Source organism: Lithobates pipiens, unplaced genomic scaffold, assembly GCF_037356315.1.
Source record: "Lithobates pipiens isolate NorthernLeopardFrog02 unplaced genomic scaffold, aLitPip1_a1.2 Scaffold_16, whole genome shotgun sequence".
In the NCBI taxonomy this organism is placed as follows: domain Eukaryota; kingdom Metazoa; phylum Chordata; class Amphibia; order Anura; family Ranidae; genus Lithobates; species Lithobates pipiens.
This window is the reverse complement of record NW_027507748.1, coordinates 521,188,264-521,215,721: the sequence shown is the minus strand read 5'-3', so window position 1 is coordinate 521,215,721 and position 27,458 is coordinate 521,188,264. Positions and strand designations below refer to the sequence as shown.

The window sequence follows — 27,458 nt, the reverse complement described above, 5'->3', positions numbered from 1 at the left end:
ATATATATATATATATATATATATATATATATATATATATATATATATATAAAATATACGTAACTATTTACAAATAAATATACATGAAATATAGACATAGAAAATATACAAAAGTATTTATAAATAACAAAAATACACAACATATAAACACAGAAATATAGCAAATATACAGAACTATTTATAAATAGCAAATTACAGAATATATATATATATATATATATATATATATATATATATATATATATATATATATATATATATAATATATATATATATATATATATATGTGTTATTTATAAATAGTTTTGTATACTTGTTATGTTTATATTTTATGTATATTTATTATTTATAAATATTTCTGTATATTTGCTATGTTTATATTGTATGCATATTTGTTATTTATAAATACTTCTATATATTTGTTGTGTTTATATTTTATGTGTCTGTACTTATGTATATTTGATAAGTGACATGTGGTAGAGTTATTATTGTAGTGATTCTCCTTAGTATAAAACCTAATAAATAGTGATGTTAGATTTGTGATGTTGATCCCTGCACTCTTCCTAGTGTCGCCTCCTCCTCCTCCTCTCCTCCTCCTCCTCGCAGTGAGTGTAGTAGAAGTCACCCAGTGGACTTAGTAGACAGCCTTGTCCTCTCCTCCCTCCCTCCCATGTCAGCCCTCGCCGATCTAATCAATGACACAAAGCACTCCCAAGCCTCAGCCGCCCATCAAACCTTCCCTTCCCCTGCGATTGGCGGGCGCGACATCGGGGGGAGGCGGGCACGAGTGTCGGGCCGGGATTGGCTGGCAGCAGAACAGTGTCAATGTTTAAGCAGCAGCGTGAGGTGAATAGAGTCAGTCAGTAAAGAGGCATTTGGAGCTGAGGCTGGACGCTAGACAATGCGGGATGTAAAGGATTAAAGCTCGCCCAGCCAACTGTTGCAGCTTGGTCCCGAATGGATGTATGGGCAGCGTGTCCCCGCCGTGTGAGGAGCGCCTGGGGAAAGTAGCTGTGTGCTGTCAGCTGCAATGAGCCTGCAGAGGGGAAAGCAAAGAGGCTTCTAAGAGCTGCTCCTACCTCCTCCTCCTCCTCCTCATTCTCCTCCTCATCGCTTGTCTGATGAGAGACAGGCATGAACTGGCTAGTTTGGAAGTGAGAGGAGCTGCCCATGGTGCTGGGCTTGGCATTTGGGGGGCACAGTGGTGGTGTTGGTTGCAGAGAGGAGAGGAGACTAAGGAGAGGAGCCCCAGGCAGCAGCGCTCAGCCCATGTAGAGAGGAGCAGTAAGGAGCAGACACTCTCTGAAAAGGTAAAAGCTTCCCTCCTTCCTCATCATTCACCATGCTGATCATCCTGTATGTTTCCTGCCCCCCCCCCCCCATTCTTCCCCTAACTGGATGTGACTCATGTACTTATTAAACATCTGCATTCTGCGTGTGTCATTCATATGGTAAAGGCCACCAATGCCACCTACATGTGCCATCTACTAGGTAATCACTTTATGGAGAACAAATATATAATAAACAAAACAATTAGACCCTTTGTGTGCACCCCTGTTAGGGAGGTCTTTTTTTATTTATTTTTTATTTATTTTTTTATTATATATTTTTATGTTGTTTTTTTCCATCCCCCCCAATGAATCCAGGGGCTGCCCGTCTTGCTATGAAGTGTATTTGTCCTGTTTTCCATTTGTGCATCCAGCCATGCTTTGCCTGTTGATTTGATCTACTGTAGGGAAGAAGGAACTGAAAATGAACTGAATAGTGGTGCCTGTAAGCCAATGCAGTGACAGCGTTTCTTGGAAATAGCCCCTATGCTGTGAAAAGATGCAACTCCAAAAGGTGATGTGATATGAGGGTATTAGACACCAGCATTGCTTCCTTTTTTTCTTTTTCTTTTTTATTATTAAATCCTCCAGATCTGCTAATTGTCATGTAGCGGGATGCGTTTTTAGATGCCAGGTTTCAATGCCTTTCCCTGCCCACCGGAGAGTTTTTTTTTTCATTTTCAGCGTGCAGTTGTTTGGAATGATGCGAGCCGAGGTTACAATTTCAAACAAATCATGTTTATTGCAAGCCAGTTTGTGCATTAATGCATCTTTAATAGAGAATTCAAATTGCTAGTAATGATAGCAGAACAATAACGTTGAGAAGATAAGGATATTTTACCTTGATGTTCTTCTTTATGGCACAGCAGGGATATGGTATTTAAATGGTTGATTCCAATTAATATCTTATATACAAAAAAAAAAAAAAGAAGGAGAGAGAGAGAGATGGCTAGTTTTTTGACAGGATTGTGACGAATTGTCTTTCCAGCAGAAAACAATCACTGATTTAACCCTGCCAGCCTTCTCTGGCATGGTCCATTTGCTGCTTATCTAACTGCAGGTGTTTTTTTTTTTTTTCTTCAAATCAACAGGTTCAGAGAGCTGAGAAGAAAAGGAGAGTGAGACAGAGAAGACTCTTCACGTTTGGGGATGTACCTTTCCGTTTTATTGTTATTTTTCTTGTGGGCTCCTGCCCTGACTTTGAAAAACTTGAATTTTTCTGTACCCGAGGAGGCGATAGCTGGCACCATCGTTGGCAACCTAGGCAACGATGTAAAGGTTGGCCTTTCGGAAAGGGGTAAAAAATCTAACTTCAGAGTCCTGGAAAACTCTGCACCAAACCTAATTGATGTGGAGCAGGATAGTGGATTGGTGTTTACCAAACAACGGATTGACCGGGAGACCCTGTGTCGGAGAAATTTAAAATGTCAAGTGTCCTTGGAGGTGTTTGCCAACGATAAGGAAATTTATATGGTGAAGGTGGAGATAACGGACATTAATGACAATTCACCATATTTTCCTTCGGAGCAAATCGATATTGATATTTCAGAGAATGCTTTTCCTGGAACGAGGTTTCCCCTCACCAGTGCCCATGATCCGGATTCTGGGGACTATGGCTTGAAGACCTATGTTATCAACCATAATGGACTGTTTTCCTTAGATGTCAAGTCCAGAGGAGATGGGACCAAATTCCCTGAGCTAGTTATAGATAAACCACTAGACAGAGAAGAGCAAAGTCACCACAACCTAATTTTGACAGCTTTAGATGGTGGCAATCCACCAAGATCAGCCACTGTGCAAATTAACGTCAAAGTGATAGATTCCAATGATAACAGCCCTGTTTTTGAAGCCCCTTCATACATGGTGGAAATCCCAGAAAACTCCCCAATTGGTAGAGTTGTCATTGACCTCAATGCTACAGATGCAGATGAAGGGTCCAATGGTGAGGTCATATACTCTTTCAGCGGATATGCACCAGACAGGGTCCATGAACTCTTCTCTATTGATCCCAACACAGGGGTGATCCAAGTCAAGGGTAACCTGGACTATGAGGAAAACAACCTGATTGAAATTGATGTGCAAGCACGTGACCAAGGCCCAAACCCAATCCCTACACACTGTAAAGTTACAGTTAAGGTGATAGATAAAAACGACAATGCTCCATCTATTGGCTTTGTATCAGTCCGTCAGGGAGCAATTAGCGAGGCAGCGCCCCCTGGCACTGTTATTGCCTTAGTAAGGGTCACTGACAAAGACTCTGGGAAGAATGGACAATTACAGTGCAGGGTCCTAGGCAATGTGCCTTTCAAATTAGAAGAGAACTATGATAATTTTTATACGGTCGTCACAGACAGGCCTCTTGACCGCGAGACACAGGATGAATACAATGTAACAATAATCGCCAGAGATAATGGGAACCCTCCTTTAAACTCCTCTAAATCGTTTACAGTTAAGATTCTAGATGAAAATGACAATCCACCCACTTTCAACAAAGGACTACATGTGTTACAAGTATCTGAGAACAACATACCAGGGGAATATTTAGGTTCTGTTGTAGCACATGACCCAGATCTTGGACACAATGGCACAGTTTCCTATTCTATACTGCCGTCTTATGTTGGGGATGTGTCAATTTACACCTTTGTGTCTGTAAATCCAACCAATGGTGCAGTTTATGCTCTTAGATCTTTTAATTATGAGCAAACAAAGTATTTTGAATTTAAACTTCTTGCAAAAGATTCAGGCTCTCCTCACCTGGAAAGTAATGTTACTGTGAGAGTGACTGTGCTGGATGTTAATGACAATGCACCAGTGATCTCTTTACCTATCCTGCAAAATGACACTGCAGAAATCCATGTCCCTAGAAATGTAGGTGTGGGGTACGTGGTGAGCACAGTCAGAGCCATGGACAATGATTTTGGAGAAAGTGGGCGACTCACCTATGAAATTGCTTATGGGAATGAAGAGCACCTGTTTGAAATTGATCCTGTGACTGGTGAGATCAGAACTCTCAATCCATATTGGGAAGATGTTTCACCAGTTGTAGAACTGGTGATTAAAGTGACTGACAATGGGAAACCAGCACTCTCGGCTGTGGCTAAACTCATCATTAGGTCGTCTACTGGATCTCTACCAGAGGGAGAGCCCCAGGTCAATGGCAATCATCATCAGTGGGATATGTCTTTACCACTTATTGTTACGTTAAGCACAATTTCTATAATACTGTTGGCTGCCATGATCACTATAGCCGTTAAGTGTAAAAGGGAAAACAAGGAAATCAGAACTTACAACTGTAGGATTGCAGAATACAGTCACCCCCAGCTAGGGAAAAGCAAGAAGAAGAAAATCAACAAGAATGACATTATGTTAGTCCAGAGTGAAGTAGAAGAGAGAAATGCCATGAATGTTATGAATGTGGTAAGCAGCCCCTCACTTGCTACATCTCCAATGTATTTTGATTACCAGACCCGTCTCCCACTCAGTTCCCCTCGCTCAGAAGTGATGTACCTGAAGCCTACATCTAACAATCTGACTGTTCCTCAAGGCCATGTTGCCTGCCACAACAGTTTTACTGGACCAGTGAGCAGCACAACTGAGACTACATCAAATCGGATGTCTATAATTCAGGTACGGTCAACACTCATGCACATGCAGCTAAGGTTGAATAGTTTCTGCCTGCTTGAGTATGTGACAGGCTTTGTGCTACTTGGCTTCTCAAGCCTAGTTATTGAGGTCTCTTCTGATAATGATTATGAAAACAAACAAGATGTACAGCCAGCATATCGTTTTTCCCCTCCTAATATGAAAGTTCAATTTGTGGGAAGCATTTCCAGTTTTTATTAGCAGCATGTGTGTTTGGCGTGATCCTGTTGAAAGCATTAGACTGATGCAATTTCCTGATGTGCAGTGAATATCCCTTAGATGTAAATCGTTTTCCCTTTGTTTGCTTTATAGAGAAAATAACCCCTGTTGACAGTATGTTTTGTGATCATTCTTTGGCATTCAAACATTGAGATCCTCTGTCAGTTTTTCAAATATCATCAAAGCTTGGCTGAGTGAGGCTTTGCGGTCCTTCTGAGTGGTAACATGTGTACAGTAACTTCCGCTCTATTATCCAAATATATGAGAATAATAGAGATAATACAAATAAATATATTTATGTTCAGTAAACTTTTATTTATAGCTTGTATGTCAGCAACCTCTAGATAAGGCAGAAAGCAGCTAACCGCATGTAAATGACATGACTATAGTCTGCCATGGAAACAAGGTCATCTTTAGTCTAAGCTTAAATTCCACAATTACAACTGGTAGATGTCAAGGTGAGCCTGAACAGTATACAATATTAACCTTGAGTATGTTGTGTATTTTCTTTTATCTCAGCTAGTGGTTTAAGTTGATTTTGTTGTTAATGATTAGAATCAACACCATGACAGTAGGTGCTGGCATAGTATGCAACATGTATGTGAGACCAATTATGAACGCTATGTGTTAAAGCTTGTCATAGAATGCAACATGTGTACAAAGCTAATCACAGCCTTACACTTGATAAGTGCCATCACCTACATCAGTGCATGCAGTATGTTTGTACACTGACTGACAGACTGTATATAACAAGGTTGCCTGCAAAAGTAGCAGATCTAACAGGTAGCTTTCAGAGCTGGCAGCATAACTAATAACTGTACCTGGCTACATTGTGTAATATGCACATTGCATACTGCTCTTCCTCTCTCCCCATATTAATATTATTATTAATATGATTATTATTATGGTAATATATAATACTTGCAAAAAATATATAACCAAATGGCTTTGATTCATCATTTGTATCACTTCCTCTAGTTGTAAATATAATTGTTTTCAGTTCTAAAGGTAACTGTATATCATTCCTCTCTGGCTCCATGAACTGTTAAGCTGTATTTCTATCTTTCTGTCCACCTACCTAATTTATCTGATTGCAACTAATGCTTGTCTATCTATCTATCTATCTATCTATCTATCTATCTATCTATCTATCTATCTATCTATTTATCTATCTTACATTCTCACCAACTCCATCTCTCTCAACTGTCTTTCTGACTCGCTCTCTCGTATATTTCTTTTCTCTCTCTCTCTTGTTTTTCTCTCTTGTCTCTATGTCTGTCTCTCATCTCTCTCTCTTGTCTCTCTCTTTCCATCTCACTCTCTTGTTTATCTCTTGTCTCTCGTCTATCTCTCGTCTGTCTCTCTTTTCTTTCTCTCGCTCTCTCTCTGTCATGTCTACCTCTCTCTCTTTCTCTCTTTCTTATCAATTTCAAAATCAATCCAAATTCAAATATGCTTTATTGGCAGGACCAAGTACATTTTATCATTTCCAAAACAGTTTGTATGAGAAGAGGGGGGGGGGGGGGTCGCTCTAGGGATACCCTGGGAGGGGGTCTGAGGGGTAATATAAATGTGGATAAGAGGTGAGTCCATCTAAAAGATTTTTAAGTCTATCTCTCCTCTCTATCATACCACCCCAGAACACATCTATCTATCTATCTATCTATCTATCTATCTATCTATCTATCTATCTATCTATCTATCTATCTATCTATCTATCTATCTATCCATCTGTCTGTCTGTCTATCTATCTATCTATCTATCTATCTATCTATCTATCTATCTATCCCTCTTCAGGACCTAAATATATATTTTAACAACTCCAGGATTGATCGATCTGTCTATCTATCTGTACCTCTCCATAACCTATATATATATCTTACCAACTCCAGGATATATCTATTTGTGAAACACGGGGAAAAAAAAGTCCCGTGCACTCATATACATTGGTCATCTCGTATGCATTGGTCATCCTGCTGACATGTTTTAGGAACAGATACAAGCCCTGACATTCACTTAAATATTAAAGAACTGTCTGCACTTAATGTACAGTTAGAGCTGGAGATGCATGTAAAGTGGAACATTACTCTTTTATGGCCCTAGATAATAGTAAAGGGTCCATTTTACTTTATTAGGACAGGGAGGAATCATAACATGTTGTAAGCATGTCTGCATAACAAATCTCAGAAATGTGTAAAAATGCTTTATCATACTAGAAATGCATCAGGGATAGAACAGAGTACAAATTTTGGAGCTAATAGTTAAGAAATTGGCTATGCATTAAGCTGCTGCTCTTTTATTAATTTAATCCTTGATATTGGACTTGTGACTTATGGGTGGTATTGATCTTAATCTTAAGAGTTACGACTGTGATGGTGATTCATTCCTTTGATGATGTACTTCACTGTACCGTATGTGTAAACATTGTAACTCAATGCATTTAGACAGTTCTGTTTGCTCTAAAACCAGCCTGGCGGTCTTTTTCCATTCTATTATAATGGATAAGTAGGGGGGCTCAGACATGAGAGCCAGCACTGACAGTTCTTATTTTATATCTAACTAATTAACTATTGACAAAAGATCCATCTACCTGTTAATCTCTCACAGTCTCTCTGTCCGTCTTTTTGTCTGTCTATTTGCTTTTAAAATCTTTTTATTTGAGAATATATGTGCAGTAGCTAATGGCAACCATTCAGCTTTTAGAAAAGCGCAGCCAGATTTTTACCATATTACCATAAGTGCTGGCAATGACTTCACTTGAGCCGGATAATAAAATGTATGGTGGTAGTGAAACGAAATCACAGCCCTCTGCTGTCATGGCTTATTGGTCAGTTTTATATTTGGAAGATGAAAGAAATGGCAAATAATGAAATTCTTCCTTCTCTAGCTAGGTAATATCATGTCTGAGATCAGTTAACTCACATCACGTGTATCATGAATGTAGATATCATTTGTACTGTTCCGGAGATGTAGAACAAAGTATTCAAGTATTGTAGAAAATTCAATTTTATTCCTTTGTAGAGAGGCAGAAAGTTATACTCATTAAGTGCTGCATTTTTCAGAAGTTATGATTGTGTCACAATGTTCATGCTAATTTTAGCACACATCATAACTGGCCGGTTGTCTTTTGTTAACACTACTGATTGTTTGAATACCAACATAGTGTTATCCCACTTGCCTGTTGCTTATTAGTTAGGGACATATCCTTGCAGGGATTTCTTAAAGGTAACCTGCATTACATGTTTTTATATAGTGCCAAAAATGTACACTACACTTTACATACTGTGCATTCCCATCAGTCCCTTCCCTCAAGGAGCTAACAATCTAAAGTCACATGCATATATATATATATATATATATATATATATATATATATATATATATATGCGCACACACATACTACAGAGAATTTGGAAAAAAGAGCCAGTGAACATACCAAATCACAACCCTCTTCTGTGTGCTGTTTTTTTGGTCATTATTTAAATAACAAAGTAAATAGAAAATAAAGAAATTGGGTAATATCGTGTCTGAGATCAGTCAACCTTCATCAAGTGTACAAACATGGGTATCATATGTGCGGTTCCAGAGATGTAGAACAAAGTATTCTAGAGTTGTAGAATATTCAATTTTTTTGCCTCCACACCAGTTTAATTCTTTGCTGATAGTCAGAAAGTTTCTTACTGAGTACAGTATTCTTATGATTTTCATTGTAACTCAGTGTTATACATTTAGACAAATTTAGTCAATGAATCTGCCAGCATGTCTTTGGAGTGTAGGAGGAAACCGGAGTATCAGGAGGAAACCCACACAGGCACAGGGAGAACATGCACACTCCATACTGATAGGGGTTGATTTACCAAAAATTGGAGAGTGCAATATCTGGTGCAGCTCTGCATAGAAACCAATCAGCTTCCAGGTTGTTTCGACAAAGCTTAATTAAAAAAAGCTGAAGTTAAAAGCGAATTGGCTACCACGCAGAGCTGCACCAGATTTTTCACTCCCTAAACTTAGCAAATCAAGCCTGTAATGTCTTGATTGAGATTTATACTGGGGACTCTAATACTGCAACCACTAAGCTGCTGTGCTGCCCCTTATGTAGTGCTATGGTGTCAAAAGCTATATTATGTATGGAAGTTGCTGTTATTGACCGCGCTTTCCAAAACCACTCTTTTCCTGACTTCCCAGAATAAGGTTGTAGATTATCTGCATGTTTGTTTCAGTTTTGGGACCTGGAATGTTGAAGCCAGTGACTGTCCAATATTAGGATTTTTAGAAAGTAATTAGCAATGACAGCCTCCCCTTTTTCCTTAGTAGAGGTTTTACTTTTACTACGTTTAGCCTGAAGACTATTTCATCTTTTAACAGCTTTCATTTTTGTGCATTGTCACTTGTGTCCATATGACACTACTAATCTGTAACAGAACAGTGTTTGTTACTAAAAGATTGCTGACTTATTTAAAATATGTTTTCCAATATCGATATTAATGCATTGACCTTAAAATGATTAGTACATTTCTTGGTGTACTAGTCACCTTATTTTATTATTGGTTGTCATGTGTGTTTTTTACACAATGGGGGTTATTTACAAAAGGCAAATCCACTTTGCACTGCAAGTGCACTTGAAAGTAAAGTCGCTGTAGATCCGAGGGGGATATGCAAGGAAAATAGAAAACAGCATTTTAGCTTGCACATGATTGGATGATAAAATCAGCAGAGCTTCCCCTCATTTCAGATCTACCCCTTAGATTTAGAGCGACTGCACTTCCAAGTGCGCTTGCAGTGCAAAGTGGATTTGCCTTTCGTAAATAACCCCCAATGTGTGTGAATTATGATAATATAGTATATATGTTACTGTTGCTTTAGACATTGCTTCTGTATCAGATCAGCTCATATATAGAAAGCATGATCTACAAACAGACCACTCATGATTATTGGAGCCAAGAAAGAACTGGAAAATAAAATGATACTTTTATAGGCTTATTTCAAAGTAATAGAAACTTTTCACGCAGATGTTGACTTCTGCTCCTTTGTCTTGACTGCATCTCTAAATCTTTGTTTGGATTCACACTTACTGTATAAACAAACCTTTTCTCATCTATACGGAATTATAACATTTAATACAAAGGGCAGTAAAGCATGGAAACCAATTTGATGTTACTGTGATGACATCACACCAGGGCATATGTGATTCTGACTGGCTGCTATAGGGATAACATTTTTTATTAAAGATTTTGCCCTTGCAAAGATTTATGGATTATTCTGCTTGTTTTTGCTTAAGAAAAACTGAAAGTTAAGATGATCTGCACTGGTGTGTCTTTAGTAGGGTATATTTTCATTGCTTGCTATGGATAATGTTTTGGGTTTGTTCACTCCGACCTGCATGCTAAAATGCATGTAGTCTGGTGTCCACTATACAGAGTGTTGGTAGTTACTTTTTTTTCTCTCTGTTTTAAAAAATAAAAGTGTCAAAAAATGACTCCTCATTCAAATGTATGCACAGCAGGGCACAGAGTTGTGCGTGTGCATTTTTTTGCAGTGCCCTACAACCCACCCCAATACAATGCTGTTGGTGTGAACTGGACACCAAGAAAACAATTGTTTGCTTATGTTCCTGTGTTGAGCCAATTTAGGTAGATCAGTAAAGCTCAAAGGAGATAGTGTGAATAATTCATTGAATTATATTTATAGATCTATAACTATACCTACAAAAATAATCATCCTAAAACAAAATAAGTGTGCTAAGAAATGTGCCTTTAAGTATCTGAAAACTGGCAAAATACAAAAATGATTTTCTGATGATTGTTTTTTAACTAGGTCATTTTTTACATTATTTTGTTTTTCCATGATCTATGCATTGAATTGTGGTTTTATGTATATTGTAACACACCCCATTGTGATTTCCCTAAATATTTGTACATTGTAAACATATATAACTTCCTAATTCTAAACACTAATGCTACTTTTCCTACTCCACATCTTTTATTACTGAATTACTCTTGCACCTCAGTTAAAGCAGGAGTCCCCTGGGAGTTCCACCATTTTTTTTTTAAAAGCCAGCAGCTACAAATACTGCAGCTGCTGACTTTTAAAATAAGGACACTTACCCGCCCAGCGCGCCCGCGATATCGGCACCCGAAGCTGATCTCTCGATCGTCTCTCGGGTGCTGCCGCCCCATCTTGGGTATGGAAATCAGGAAGTGGAGCCTTTCGGCTTCATTTCCCGGTTCCCTACTGCGCATGCGCGAGTCGCGCTGCGCAATAAGGATGGTCCCGCTGCCTCTGGGATCCGTGTGTTTCCCAGCAGGTAGCGGGGGACTTTCGGAAAGGGGCGTAATCTACGCCCCTTTCCGCAGATAGCTATGCCGGAAGTGGGTGCAGATACCTGTACTGTACAGGTACCTGCACCCCCCTCCCCCCGAAAGGTGCCAATTGTGGCGCCGGAGGGGGGGGGGAGGATTCCAATGAGCGGAAAGTCCACTTTAGGGTGGACCTCCGCTTTAACTAAGTAAAGCCCAGTTGATTTTGGATTGAGTGGGGAAGGGTTAGAACCTCTGTAATGTTTTTTATGCTGCCTAAATTTTGGCTGGGAAGATTTAGGCATCCTTTGCAAAGCCTTCAAGGCCGTAAACCACCAACAATTAGCATACTGTCGTGGTTGGAACAGCCAGGTAGACTGTAAAAATCAATGACGGGCTGAGAGAAGCCAGGGCTCTTTGCATATAAATGGACATCTAAGATGTTACATACTGTTATGGACATGTAAGCAGCCCTAAAAAAGGGGGGGGGGGAGTTAAGCCTTAAAGTGTTACTAAACCCAGGAGCCTGCATTCACTATGTCTGGTCTCCCACAGTACACAGAACATGGAAATGCAGTTATTTTAGTAAATCTAAATGGCTAATTACCCTTTCTCATCAGCAGTTCATAGTTACATAGTTGGTTTAAAAAAGACACCAGTCAATCCAGTTCAACCTGTGGTCAGTGAGTGTGCTTGTGTTTATGCCAATAGTACATTGTATATCCCTGTATGTTGTGATTGTTAAGGTGCCCATCTAATAGTTTTTTGAAACTATTGATGCTCCCCACTGATACCACTGCTTGTGGAAGAGAATGGCTGGCTGAGCACTGTTTAAAGCTTGCAGGAGGAGTTTTCATTCTCCTCTGACTATCCTATGAGGCTGTATGTCTCCCGACCCTCTGTCTGGACAGTGCTGAGTGGCTCTGTGCCAATCACATGCACCCTCCCAGCAATGCACTCCAAACTGAGCATGTGCAGAGTGCCTCCAAGGCTCTGTTTTATCAGCAGTTGGATTGGGGACAGTAAAAGGGGATGATCAGAGAAGACAGGATCAAACAGCCTGCTAACACAATAACAGGATTAACCTTATAGGTTCCATATTGAGTATAACAAGTAAGCTTTATTGCATTTACAGACTGATTTTACTGTTGGGGGTTTAGTAACACTTTAGAGTTAAGAAAGTTCTCAGTCCCTTTTCTGCTCCCATTAGATTGAACAGAAACATTTGGCTCTGAATGTTGTGGGCTTTAGGCTGACTGATTGCTGCAGTCTACATTGATTTGTCTATTGTTTAAATTATAGAGGTGCCTAAGTGTTCATACTGATACGGAAGTCTGCATGTACACATAGTTCATCATTTTTTACTGTAGTTAAACTAGTGCTGCTAGCCTAGAATAGAACAAAGCTGTGCTACATCTATAATAATAATTAGGCATCAGAAATAGCACCGGGGGGGGGGGGGGGGGTTCCACACAAACACATCCTGGGAATTCCTGGAAGTTCGTTGGTTAACTCCCACCATTAGCAGATTTTGTTCTTAGATGTACTATATGGCTTAGGCAGCACCCCCACAATGAATATTGCCGCCTATCTGCGTGATATTTCAGAAGCAAGACAGACTCTTTAACAGAATGTTTAATTCAATGCAGCCACAATGGTGAGGAGTGATTAGAGGTGCTAGTGGGGATCAAATTGGTTACTATACGATTAACATGAAATATTTTCTATGGGAATTATACCCTAGCATATGCAGTGATATTGTGAAAAATCCATCACTATGTAAATGCTTTCCACATCACAGAACTGAAGGCATTCAGAATACTGATGTTGAAGGGAAGACAATCCTGCTTGCACTACTTGCTGCTTTCTCAGCTTTTCAGAGCTTCGATAGTCTAATACTGTTAATTTCATTACACTTGTCCAGGAAGATAAATAGCATGTTTTGTAGAAGCTTTCCTTTAATCAATTCGAACTTCCTGTAAGTCTTCTGTCACCGGGCACCATTGTAATAAAATGCAATAAGTTTTATTTATTTTGCCATTATTGCATTAGGCTGGATATTAAAATGCATCTTATTTCATTTCCAAGCTATCCTTTAGCAGCTTGTTGTATACCCTTCAGCGGCTTGGGTTATGAAACAAGAAGGATGCAGTTTAAAACAATCACTGCATCAATAACAGTGGCTAGAATGAAAGGCAGATTTGAGCATGGGACATTAAGCTTTAAGAGGAAAATTAATTGCTTGTTCTCACAACCATCCAATCCTAAACCTTCAAGAGTGAGATCAGAACGGACTAGAAACCTGTATGAATTTTACTGTCAGATGGGGCTTGCAGAGTATTTATCTGCACTGCATCACAGCCCCCTTTAGCTTGCAAAAGGTTAAACAGTTAATGCACCTTGGAATTGAAATTGATCTAACCCTGCTAAGGGCACATGTGCAATTGCTTCTGATAAAAAAAATAAAAAAAAAACAGATTAGGATTTAAAAGGTAGCAATGCCAACAGCAGAATGTATGGTTATATATTGGGAATTAAAAGCAAGAAGGAATCAGAGTGAAAGAATAATGGATTTGAGGTATAGTAATTTAATTACTGTAAGCAAAAAAAAAAAAAGGGTAATTAATTTGGGTTGTTAGTATTGTGCTGGTTTTGTAATATTAATGACAGAAGATTTAAATTCACATGTGCATTGTTACTATGTTTACTGCCATATAGATAGCGTGAATTTGTTTTGTGCAAATCCACTTTATTCTAAGGGCTTAATTGACAGAACAGGTTGCTGCCTTGTATGTCAGCTGTTGATCTGCAGCCTTTCATGTTGTAGTACAGTCTAATGCTCCGCAGTGATGTTTCTGAGACAGTGGATATACAGGATGAGATGGTACAAATGGATTTCGGATACCTAGCAGAAGAGAATACCTTATGGCAATATGAGGTATTCTCCCAAGTATATGTGTAAATGAGTGATGAAGTACTAAGGCAGTGAGCTGCTGTGTCAAAGCCAGTAGGTGGCAGTAACAAGCTAATCTTTTCTCTTAGACCTTCTTTAAAAAAAAAAAAATGAAAACGAGAGAGAGAGAACGAGCAAGAGAGACAAGAAATTAAGTCAGTCAAAGAGAAGAACTGAGAGTGAAGGTTGGCGTATGGCAAATGGAGGATCAGAGGATTTAAGGCACCTCTAAACTGTTGAATTTTAGCAACTTCCGATGTGTTGCTTAGCTTTGGGTCTGTTGCCGTCTTCCAAATGTAACGTTTCGTAGTGCAGATTCTTCTGTATCCTGTGAATGAACGACTGAAGTACCAGCAGAGGCAAACACAAGGGCTGCTGCAGATTGCAGAAATAGCAGCGTTTTGTCTAGGACTTGGGAGGAAAATAGCAGATGGGGGAAAAAATTCAACTCATATCCATGCCTTTTCAAAGAATTGCTTGTGCTTTTCCTGCTCAGAGCCTTCTCTATTATTTTACCCACAAGATCTGTGGCATTTATATGCACAACAGCTGAAGAGAATTAATAATCCCGGGGACTGCTTGGATAACTGTGTTTTGTTATTCACTGCATCTCTCTTGCAAGGATGCCAGAGTAAGTAAAACCGATTCACCTTCACAACTGCAAAACATCACCATATATACTCTTACATCTTTACAGATTGCATTTTATACAAAAAGATGGTGAATTGCCTGAGTCACGGCTGAATATAGAAAACTATAAACTCATTGCCTTGAGATCAAGACATGGAATATTTATCTAGAAGCCAATTTGATATTGTGCATGCTATGACTACATTCTAACTTATTTCAATAATGACAGCTGTTTTGTTGTTGGAAATGAAATTGAATTCGTAAGATGTTTAGTGCTCTTCATCCAGAATAAGCACCAGTCACTGCGGCTCTTGCTCTAATGTGGAGTCCATTGGGAATCTGCAGCTATTGATTGCTTATGTTCGCCACTCACAATATAATTTGCCGAATATACCTAAATAATTGTGAAAATGAGGACTGCTTTCATCCTGATTTTTTAGTTTAACCGTTTGTTGAAGACTGCGAGGAGAGGAAGTGATAACATGTCAAAGATCGGCAACAAAATGAGAGAGGAACAGTTAAAGCAAATCTGGCTATGAATGCAGTAACTGTTCTCTATTCAACTGTGATTTCATCTTTTTTTTTTCCTACCGTTTTATAATCTGTGCATCCAGCATGCTTTGCCTGTTGATTTGTTCCCGACTGTAGAACGAAAACTGGAATTTAACTGAATACAATTGTCGGTTGTAAGCTGATGTGGCTGTTGGCCTTAAAGAACAGAAAAAAAAGTCTAAGAATGAAATGACTAAACCAAGCCGTGATTGTAATACTTAGCAATTGATGATCATCTTTGATGGGTCCTTGCATTTTGGATGTTGTCCAGATCGTCTGCAAATCCACACAGTGTTTAATATTCATGAATTTCTGCTTGCAAATAGAGATAATGTGATGCAAGTGACAGTTGTTTTTAAAGGCATAGCTGAGTGACAACTTGGCATTTTGTGAGTGAATTTGTTTTTTGTTTTTTTGTTTTTATTATTTATAGCTTTTTTTTTGTAAAGTTTGCAGCTACTTTCCCAGCCTGTCCCTCTAAACACAATGTTTTTATGCAAGGCACCACTTTTTTCCCTCGAGCTCTTCAATCATACATCAGAATAGAACGTGTAAATTGCAGTCTGTCTAATCTTCTTTGGATGAGATAGTTATCATCTGCTTTAAACCGTCCAAGATTGAAATACTTGATTTCTTGGAAAGTGAAATCAATCTCCTAATGCTGTCATAACTGCCCTCATGTGGCAGATCACTGGAGGCTTGCCTTCTCTATTAGTTTTTCATCTGACTGTGACTTTAGTGACAACAAAAAATAGCTAACTGATAAACAGCCAGTGTTTGGGATGTGCCGCTTTGTCTTTTTTTACTTTTTCTATTGGGCTTCTGTTCAAGCTTTGAAAACGTTGAATTATTCCATTTCAGAAGAAGGGGGGTCAAGAAATGCCATAGGCAATATTAACGATGCACAGCTGGAGCCACCAGAAAGAGGCAAAAGACCTAATTTTAGGGTGCTGGAGAACTCTTCTCCTCACTTATTGGATGTTGATTCGAACAGTGGGTTACTGTACACTAAGCAACGAATCGATCGGGAAGCTCTGTGCAAAAACATTCTTAAGTGTGTACTTTCTCTAGAAGTTTTTGCAAATGAGAAAGAGATATGTATGATCAAGGTTGAAATACTTGACATAAATGACAACTCTCCTAAATTTGCGTCTGATCAGATTGATATTGATATTTCAGAAAATGCCTCACCAGGTACCAGATTTCCTTTAACGACAGCACAAGACCCTGATTTAGGAAGCAATGGCCTAAGGACTTATAAGATAAGAGGTGATTCTGGCTTGTTTTCCTTGGATATTAAATCTCGAGGGGATGGTACAAAAGTTCCTGAGTTAGTTATTCAGAGAGCCCTGGATAGAGAAGAACAGTCTCATCATACACTTATTCTAACTGCCTTTGATGGAGGTAATCCTCCAAGATCAGCTAATCTGCAGATAAACATTAAGGTTATTGATGCCAATGACAACAGTCCTATTTTTGAATCAAAATCATACACTGTTGAAATAGCTGAGAATTCACCACTGGGTAAAATGATCATTGACCTTAATGCTACAGATCCAGATGAAGGCTCAAATGCAGATATCTTCTATTCATTTAGTGGCTATGCATCTGAACAAGTATGGGACTTTTTTTCAATTGATTCTCAGACTGGTGTGATACAAGTTAAGGGAAACATTGATTATGAAGAAATTCAGATGCTTGAAATTGATGTGCAGGCAGAAGACCAAGGACCCAACCCAATTCCTGTGCATTGCAAGGTAACTGTTCTAGTTACTGACATAAATGACAACTATCCATCTATCAGCTTTGTGTCTGTCCGCCAGGGAGCAATTAGTGAAGCCTCTGCTCCTGGTACTGTTATAGCCTTAGTCAGAGTTACTGATAAGGACTCTGGAAAAAATGGCCAATTCCAATGCTGGGTCTTGGGCAATGTCCCATTTAAACTTGAAGATAATTACGACAACTTCTATACAGTCGTAACGAGTAGGCCTCTTGATCGTGAAATACAAGATGAATACAATGTAACTATCATTGCTAGAGATAATGGCAACCCCTCGCTAGATTCTACAAATTCTTTCACTGTAAGGATTTTGGATGAAAATGACAACCCTCCAAGTTTTTCCAAATCTATGTATGCATTGCAAGTTTCTGCAAATAATATCCCTGGAGAGTACCTTGGTTCAGTTCTTGCACAAGATCCAGATTTAGGGCAAAATGGAACTGTGTCTTATTCCATATTTTCCTCGTATATTGATGGCGTATCTATCTCAACATATGTGTCCATTAACCCAAGGAATGGAGCAATTTATGCCCTAAGGACTTTCTATTATGAGCTAACAAAATATTTTGAATTTAAAGTAATTGCAAAGGACCTAGGCACTCCACATTTAGAAAGCAATGCCACTGTCAGAGTATCTGTTCTAGATGTCAATAACAATGCACCAGTCATTATTCTACCCAACTTACAGAATGACACCGCCGAAATTTATGTGCCACGAAATGTAGGCATGGGATATGTTATTAGCACTGTTAGAGCTATGGACATTGACTTTGGTGAAAGTGGGCGAGTAACTTATGAAATAATACAGGAAAGTAAAGAGAACCTCTTTGAAATAGATACAGTGACTGGAGAGATCAGATTGATCAACCCACATTGGGAGGATATTGCCCCAGTGGTTGAACTAATAATCAAAGTCACCGATAATGGAAAACCATCACTTTCAACTGTGGCAAAACTCATCATAAAGGCAAATTCAGACTGTTTAGGGTGTTATGATGATGATAATGTAATTGGAGAACAACGGGACTGGGATATCTATTTACCCGTTTTGGTTGCTCTGAGTGCAATTTCTATAATCCTTTTTGCGGCAATGGTCACAATAGTTGTTAAATGTAAAAAGGAGAACAAAGATGTTGGATCCTACAGCGGTAGGACAGCCTACACCTCCCAGCCTAAATTAGGGAAAATGAAAAAAAAGAAGATAAACAAAAATGATATTATGCTTGTCCAGAGTGAAGTGGAAGAAAAAAATGCAATGAATGTTGTGAGCTGTCCATTACTAGTCACATCTCCAATGTATTTTGATTGTCAGTCCAGACTTCCTCTCAGTTCCTCTCATTCAGGCGTGATGTATCTTACTCCTACTTCTAATGAGACTGATCCTGAAGAGAATGCAGGATGTCAAAATCAGAACAATGACACAGGCCCAACAAGAATGGCATCTGAAAATTCTTCTACCTCTACTTGGATACCATTAACTAAGGTAGGGATGAAATCATTTCATTAATTGCTCGTTACCAGCATGGCTATTGATGGCCCTATAGTTCAAATACCGACTCTATGTCTGTTTTTGCTACATTGAAACTGCTATAGCTCAATTACATAGCAGTGGGCCTGTTACATGTATTTATTCTTTTTATTTCACAGAGAGAAAAAGCTTGTGTTATCTACTTGAAACCACATAACAGAAACTGTTACCATATAAAAGAATCTCTTTCTTCAAATTGAACTTGTCATGAATGTAATGATTTAAAACTAGTTACCCGCACAAGGTGACTGTGCATGCCTTGTATTGTTAGCAGAACCTCTTCTGTTCTCTCAGGGAACCATCAGTTGAGAAATGCTCCTCTGTATATTATTCTCATCATATGGGCACCAAGTTAGAGTTCTTGCATTGTGGATTGTGTAGGGATAGTGTTGGAACATCTGGATCAAGGATAATGTTCAAATCAAACATACAATGTGTTGCTTACCGCTTGAAATATGTATATGCACATTTTATTACATGCTCCTACAGTGTATGTATGAGAAAAAAAAAAATCAGCTTAGATCTCCAATACATGCACATGTCCTTATATTTTGGTTCTGTAAAAAATGCAGTCACTTCCTGTAATGGGCTGACAACACTTCCACAGCTGCACTGAAATCTCAAGCTGTGTTGTCAGTCCTGCCTATTGGATTGTGTCAGCACTCCTCATCTCTATGGGTCCTCCTTGTTCACATTCTCAGCACTCACTTCCTTGCTATACTAACTGCCTTCTGTTTCATCTCCTCTCATAATATTTCAGTGCAGCAAGGGCAACGTTGCCAGCCCATTAAGTTAGCAGCTGACTGCATTTCTAATAGGATCATCTGGTATTTTTTATTACTTACAACATTTTTAATGAGACATAGAGGGAGATTTACTAAAACTGGAGCACACAGAATCTACCGCAACTGTGCATGGTAGCCAATCAGCTTTTAACTTCAGCTTGTTCGGTTAAGCTTTGACAATAAAACCTGGAAGCTGATTGGTTTCTGTGCAGAGCTGCACCAGATTTTGCACTCTTCAGTTTAAGTAAATTCCCCTCATAAGGTGGAGAAATGTGCATGTATTAGAGAGATGTGCTGATTTTTTGTTTTTTTGTTTTTTTTTTCTTAGATTTTGACTACACTTTAATACAAACCTATACGTTGCCCATGCAGGGCTATTTAATCAGATTCACTTTAATGCTGACCCGTGCAGCTATTTTAACTCTGTTCGGCTGTCAGGACTCAGGAGAAGAAGCAACTTGGAGCTTGCACAGGGCTAAAAGGACTCTTTCCCCAGCCCCATTGACAGCGCTGGGATGAATGTTTCATTTGGTCAACATGTGTCCGTGACATCACATCAGCATTGTCGGGCAGGAAGAAGGCCAGAGAGTCAGTCACATGACCACACCATACCTGGAAATACGGAGTATGACACTTCAGTTCCCAAGGCCATCACTTACCCCTTTTTCATGATCTCATCTGCCATAGCAACATAAAAAAATTAAAAGCTTTATCACAGTAAAGAGGTGACATAGAGTGTTCCTTTTTTTCTAACTGAATAAACTGATATAGAATATAACAACTGTGCAAAGAGCAACAACCCATAGCAACCAAGACCTCTCCCCTTGCTAATCCGGCTAAAGCTGACCAGTAGGCAAATAGACTGTTCACTTTGCAAGGGGGGTGTTTTGCTCCTTGGTGAAAATCCACTGTGCAATCATGTGCAAGTGATATTTGAAAAAAAGCATTTTTGCGTGCACACAATCAGATGATGAAAGTCAGCAGAGCTTTACCTCATTCACTAAGCTCTGGGGGGAATTTCCCTTGTAAAGTGAACAGTCTATTTGCCTTTATAAAATGAATCCCTCTAAGTTTCCTAGTTGTCACATTATTCCTGTGGTATCAATACTTTTCTCGGTTATATAACTGAAGTATGCAATTCAGGAGTTCTGACTGCTCTCTGACTTGTTTGTTGTATACAGGTCAGTAACTCAAAAAATCTTAAACCAAAGGCAGCCAGGAAAGTGGCATTTTCTGAAGGAGGTCAGCAATGGCAACCTCTGTATTTCTGCTAACACAAGTTTCTTTTAAAGAATACAAGGAGCATTTTTTTAGACCTCATTTTAATGGTACTATCACGAGAAAACCATTAAAGTGTTTGTTAATGCACACTTAGTAGTCACTGGTAGCCCCTCCAGTATATTAAGGCAGAGCACACTGTATATATCTTTTCCAAAAAACAGTGTTGTAAATACCTATTTAGAGCTGTATTCAGGATGGTGGCTTCTGCAGGAGGGGCCGTCTCGCTGACTTTGCCTCTCAGCCTCTCCTGCAGAAGCCCTGTCTCGGAGCAGTACAGTGGCCGCGAGTCACATAACCAGCCTGAAGACAGCTCTAAATAGCTATTTACAAAGCTCGTTTTTGGAAAAGATATATACAGTGTGCTCTTCCTTAATATATTGGAGGGGCTGCCAGTGACCATTCAATACTTTTTGGGATATGTACTAATAGCAGCAGGAGGGAGACAAACACACACCAAGGATCTGACAGGGAGGGAGGAGGGAATGAGTGAGGAGAGATGAGCAGGGCTGCGTAGGACAAATGGACGCACTCTGACCACGGTGGTCAGGGCTCAGCAGCCCTGATTTTTGTGGTCAGTACAAAGAGGAGATACAGGAAGTGGCAGATTCAGGGAGGTTTTTTTTACAGTTTAGAGGAGGGCAGATTACACAGCACAAGCACTGTGCTGTTTAATCTGCTTTAATCACCTCAATACAGGGCACTTACACCCCTTCCTGCCCAAACCATTTTTCAGCTTTCAGCGCTGACACACTTTGAATGACAATTGCACGATCATGCTACACTGTAACCATGTGAAATTGTTATAATTTTCCTCACACAAATAGAGCTTTCTTTTGGTGAGATTTAATCACTCCTTTTTTTTTTTTTTGCAAAAAAACAAATGTTGCAAAACGCATGTAAAATTAATCTTGTGTTGTGTTACATTTAACACAATTCATTTAAAATGCCCTTTAAATGCATAATGCACTTAATTCTGGCCATACATTATACCGTTTTCTTACTCAATTTCCTTTAGATGTACCTTCAGCTATGTAGTGCAAGAGCCTGTCTGATTGCATGGCCAGTGTAAAATGCATGTGTGTTTTTTAGGCTTGATTCACACTGGTGCAATGCAGGAAAGCCTACAAATCCTGTGCGGGTTTCTACATCGCACTTGAATCGCAGATGGTTTGCACTGACATCTACGAACCACTGCAGGTGTCAATGTAAAATGAATGACACCTCCAGATCGCAGACCGCAGTGTGAACTTTTAAAAGGGTCCAGAAATTAAATTGCATAGGTGTGAACAACCATGCGATCCAATTACAGTGCGGTCACAAAAAAAGGGTCCTGAATGATTCTGATCCAAATGCGATGCAATTTCAGCCATATAAACTGTATGGCTAAATTAGCATTGCACAGACATCGCATGTGATCTGCACAGTAATGCAGTGCGAATCACATGCAATGTCTGTGTTCCCACCAGTGTAAACCCTGCGTTATTGTGATGGGGCCTTAATCAAATTAGCAGGATACAACCATGATAAATAATATACATATGTGTGGTCAAGCAGTGCAGCACTATGATACACCCTCTAATGTCAATAAATGTTTATATATAAATATAAACATATTAAGTGACAAAACCATGTGAACAAAACAAAACAAAAAAATGCAAATACAAAAAAAAATTTCTCAATGCTACCTTATTATATAAAAATCTGACATTACATAAGGTGCAAAAAATGTGCTTGCTGTATTCTATAAAACTGTGCGTCAGAATTTTAAATGTAAATTCAATTCCAATCCCAAAACCAGTAAATCCTGAGTAAGAACTCTGAGAAAAACAAGTGCTTCTTCCACATCCCCATGTGTCAGCACTACAATTTACCCCCTGCTTAGTACTCCTCCATCCACCAATGCACAAAATACCAGTCTTGCAGACACCTTATGTTAGTAACTGGGTCTACAATTGCTTGTTTATTGTAACATCAAGGATCTCTCTGCTCCTCTCCTCCAGCTCTACACCAATATGAATACAATTAAGACAGAAAGGAGAAATGTACTAAAACTGGTGCACATAGAATCTGCCGTAGCTGTGCATAGTAACCAATCAGCTTCTAGGTTTTATTGTAGAAGCTTAATTGAACAAGCTGAAATTAGAAACTGATTGGTTACTTTGCAAGCTGCACCAGATTCTGTATGGTTTTAGTAAATCTCCCCTGAAGAGTCCAATATAGTGTATTTCCTTTTATCGAAATATTCTGAAATAAAAGCATAGTGTACACTTACATTTAAAAGCACCCTTTTCCTGGCACCCGGATGCTGCATCAAACAGACAGTTGACATCAGCTCACAAACTACTGCATACAAGGATGCTGGCGTGCGCTCCAAATAACAGAAATGACATATTGACCAAAGGCCCCGCCTTGTTTGACAGTATACTGTATGTTAATATTTAGGGAGATTATATCTACAGGTGAAAGGAGTTTTTTTTTTTATTGAATCCCTTCACCCTTAAGGGTAAGGCTCCATGCACACTGAAGCTGATAAACTGCAGTTTATTGGCGTTTGGGCGTTTTTTGTAAAAGCCCATAAACTCCACTCTATGTTAGCCTATGTGTCCATGCACACATGGACGTTTTTCAGCTTTAATGAGCAGTGGAGTTTATGGGCTTTTTTCTGAACGCCAGAAATGCGCGTTCAAAGTGCCGTTTTTCAGCGGCAAAAAACGACAAACGCTCATTAACGCTCATTAACGCTCGTTCATTAGTGTTCGGCATTCTATTTTTCAATGCATTGTGGGATTTTTGGAGTGTCCTCTGTGTATTTTTATAAAAAACGCCCATTAACGCTAACGCTGTAAAACGCTCATTAACGCTAGTATAAAACGCTGTTAAAAGCAGGTTTTTCAACCAGCGTTTTCTGCCAGCAATCTGGCGTCCAGAAATAGCTTTTTTCAGCTTCAGTGTGCATGGAGCCTAAAACAAATACTAATGCCTAAGCACAATTTTGCAACTTTTGACATGTGTTAATAAAACCGTACATATCATCACAGCTACTTTGTGTATCAAGGTGGATTATGCCTTTTTTTTTTAAGGACTAATTGGGTTTTCATTTAGTGGTAAATGGTAATGGATACCTCCTGATTTTTTTTTTTCTAAAAAAAAATGAAAAAATTCTTGTTAGTACCATAACCTACCACCAAAGAACAACCTAAAATAAATTCTGCTTCTGACTATTGCAGCAATACCACATATGTGTATGTTATTTGTTGTTTGTACCTGTAGTACAGACCAGAAACAATAGTGTGCAATTTATTTATTTTCCTACTTAAAACACACTGACACTAATACTAATTAAAAAAAAGAAAAATTCTGCCCAAATTATACTGACCTTGACCTTTGACTCTTACTTGGCACAGACACTAACCCTGTCACTAACCTAGATCAAACATTGATCTAAGTTTTTTTTCTTTACTTTTTTATTATTAGTTATTTATTTACACACACTTTTTTTCTCTCTCTGCAAGGAGACAATGTATCTTCCCTCTTCATTCACATTCAGCCCATGTGTACTAGCCTTAAAGCGTTTGTTACCCCAACAGTTCATATTCCTGATATCTGCCTGCTGTACCATGTACTTGTATGGAAAAGTACCCTCTTCTCTTTGTATTGCTTCCTTTTATGTGATATCTGTGGTGTTCCTGAAAGTCTCTCTGCTTTCTAATTAAAAACTGATCAAGCAGAAGACATTTTGGTCAGTTCTCTAGCTATACTGGGAACCCAGCCTGCTATCCTCCAATGATTAGACTTCCTGACATGCCCCCTCTGCACAAACATTCACTGGGAAGCTCGGTGTACTGCTACTTCTCCTCCCCCAGCTCCTATGCTGCTCAAAATGGGAGGAATGTGATAATTTATAAAAAAGGGAAAACATATATTTTATATATATCTTTACGCAGATGTTTTGCCTTTTATTTCTATTTTAAACTGGATGGGTTGTTTTACAAGATGATTGTTTAAGATGATGTATGTTGGATGTAAACCCTATTTATTTTTATTTTTTTATTAAGGCTTGCACCTTGTACAGTACAGGATTTCATGTCATTTGCGCCCAGTCTTGGCACAAAGAGTTAATCTAGCTCAGAGCAGTCATCTTATCTTTTTTCAGTAAAATAAAAACAGACAGAGAAATAGGAGTCTGTTTCTCCCCCTTGCTGTGAGTGACAGGTGATTTACATATCTCATGCATTAGCCTGAGAGAGACATTCAGTGTACTTCAGATCCCCTCCTTTCTTCTCCAGCTCTCTCAAGATTGGCTGCTCTACACCTCAGCATGATTGGGCATGCTAAAGTCATGTGGTGACTTTTCTGGATTTTGACTGTATGTTAGTGATTATAGCAGAAGTCCAGTGTAAGAAATACACATAGAAAATATATGTTGAAGGGGAGTGTAGAGGTGGAACATTTGACAGACAGAGGGGAGACATTTGACAGGTAAGGATACATGCAGGAGGCATGTATATATATCCCTCTAGATAACCAATACTGCAGTAGATTAGAAAGGATGACAGTGGGTTTACATCCACTTTAAGTCTATAAGAAGCAGAAGGATAAGTGAGAGGAAATAGCACTTTTGGTGAACACTGCCAGCAAACAAATGCATTGTGAATGTGATCAGGGATGATTGTTTATGTCAGCAGATAAGAAAGACGTTTGGCAGGCTGCACCAGTATATTTTCTGAAATGTAGACTTTAGACTATGATGATGACTGATGTAAGGATGATGAGGAGTCAGATAAGACACCAAGTACAATAATAGCTCTGAGGTGAAGTGTCTAGCTTCAATTGTGCTCAGATAATTATGTTTATATCCATCCTACAATGTGTTGGCTGTTGTGTGATTATTGGGCTCAATCTAACTAGTCCTGGGAAATGGTAGGAAAACATAGCTAGACAGCTCTTTCAAAGGGGTTGGTTTACTAAAGAAAAATAGACTATTCAGTTGCACTCTGCAGTTGCCCCAGAGCTTAGTAAATGAGCAGAAGCTCCACTGACTTTCATCATCCAATCATGTGCAAGTAAGATCACACTGGGGCGTTTTGCAGGCGCTATAGCGGCTGCGAACCGCCCTAAAACAGCTGCTCCATTCACTCCAGTGTGAAAGCCAGAGGGCTTTCACACTGGAGTGTTGCACTGGCAGGGCATCAGAAAAAGTCCTGGCAGCAGCTTCTTTGGAGCGGTGAAGGAGCGGTGAACTCACCATTCCTCCATTGTTCCTTCCCATTGAAATCAACGGGGCAGCGCTGTCATACCGCCGGCAAAATGCAGATGCGGCCGTGTTTTGTGAGCGGTTTTAACCCCTTTTCGGCCACTAGCAGGGTTAAAACTGCCCCGATAGCGGCCGAATAGCTAAAAATAGCGCCGGTGGCGGCACAGTGTGAAAGGAGTTTTAAAATGCAGTTTTTTTTATTTCCCTTGCACATGATCGGGTACTCTTTGCAAAGTGAAACTTTAACGCATTTACTAAGCTCTGGAGCAACATCAATTGTAGAGTGCACTGTCTATTTGTCTTTAGTAAATCAACCCCGAAGTACTACAGGGCAGCCTGTTGAGCATTATCTCAAAACTATTGCTTGACCATCAGGATATTCACAATTTGGCTCAATTTTTGAAAAGCAAGTTGTTCAAATTCATCCAAGTGCAGAATAGCTGAGCTACTCATATGTGTATACTAGAATGTCTGGTGGGTAAAATGCCTTTTTCTACAATTTGTATTGAAGCCATTTAGCAAATAAATAATTTACAATTACATTCTGTAAGCATCTTACATTTTTGCTTGGCGAGAACAAACTGCTTTATAAAGTAGTATGTGTTTGGGAATTCTCTATAACTAATGTCATTTTGTTAAGTTGAATTATTACTAAGAGGGATTTTACCAATTTAAATATGTGATAACTAGCAAGCACACACTGTAATGCACTAAGATGTCAGATACACTTTATTTTCACCTACAAAACACATTTACGATACCTTAAAGATATTTTAAGCATCAGTTATATAAAATAAGAAACAATGTGCTGGTATTTCCAATGCCATATGGAATGGTATTGATGTTAACTATAGATTATTTACTGATGCTTGTTTCAATGAGCAAGATGGATTAATTACCAGTGTATCAATTACAGTATTTCACTAAAAGTGAGTACACCCCTCACATTTTTGTAAATATTTTATTATATCTTTTCATGTAACAATACTGAAGAAATTACACTTTGCTACAATGTAAAGTAGTGAGTATAGAGCTTGTATAACAGTGTGAATTTGCTGTCCCCTCAAAATAACTCAACACACAGCCATTAATGACTAAACTGCTGGCAACAAAGTGAGTACACCCTTAAGTGAAAATGTCCGAATTGGACCCAATTAGCGAATTTCCCTCCCCGGTGTCATGTGACTCCTTAGTGTTACAAGGTCTCTGG

General features: G+C 39.0%; 1 protein-coding gene across 6 annotated transcripts in view; it reads left to right on the top strand.

Moving 5' to 3' along the window:
- Positions 1-1,173: 1,173 nt before the first annotated feature.
- The window catches only part of PCDH17 (protocadherin 17), a 264,249-nt gene continuing 237,964 nt past the window's right edge, over positions 1,174-27,458 (top strand). For 2 of the 6 annotated variants that reach the window (XM_077483149.1, XM_077483147.1), the window contains exons 1-2: positions 1,174-1,310; positions 2,420-4,955. In XM_077483149.1, coding sequence (XP_077339275.1) covers positions 2,478-4,955 — 2,478 coding nt within the window. In that variant the 5' untranslated portion in view covers positions 1,174-1,310; positions 2,420-2,477. Of the gene's footprint in view, positions 1,311-2,419; positions 4,956-14,557; positions 18,884-27,458 lie in introns of those variants that run through there. The other 4 variants (XM_077483148.1, XM_077483150.1, XM_077483151.1 and 1 more) reach the window with 3 other exon arrangements.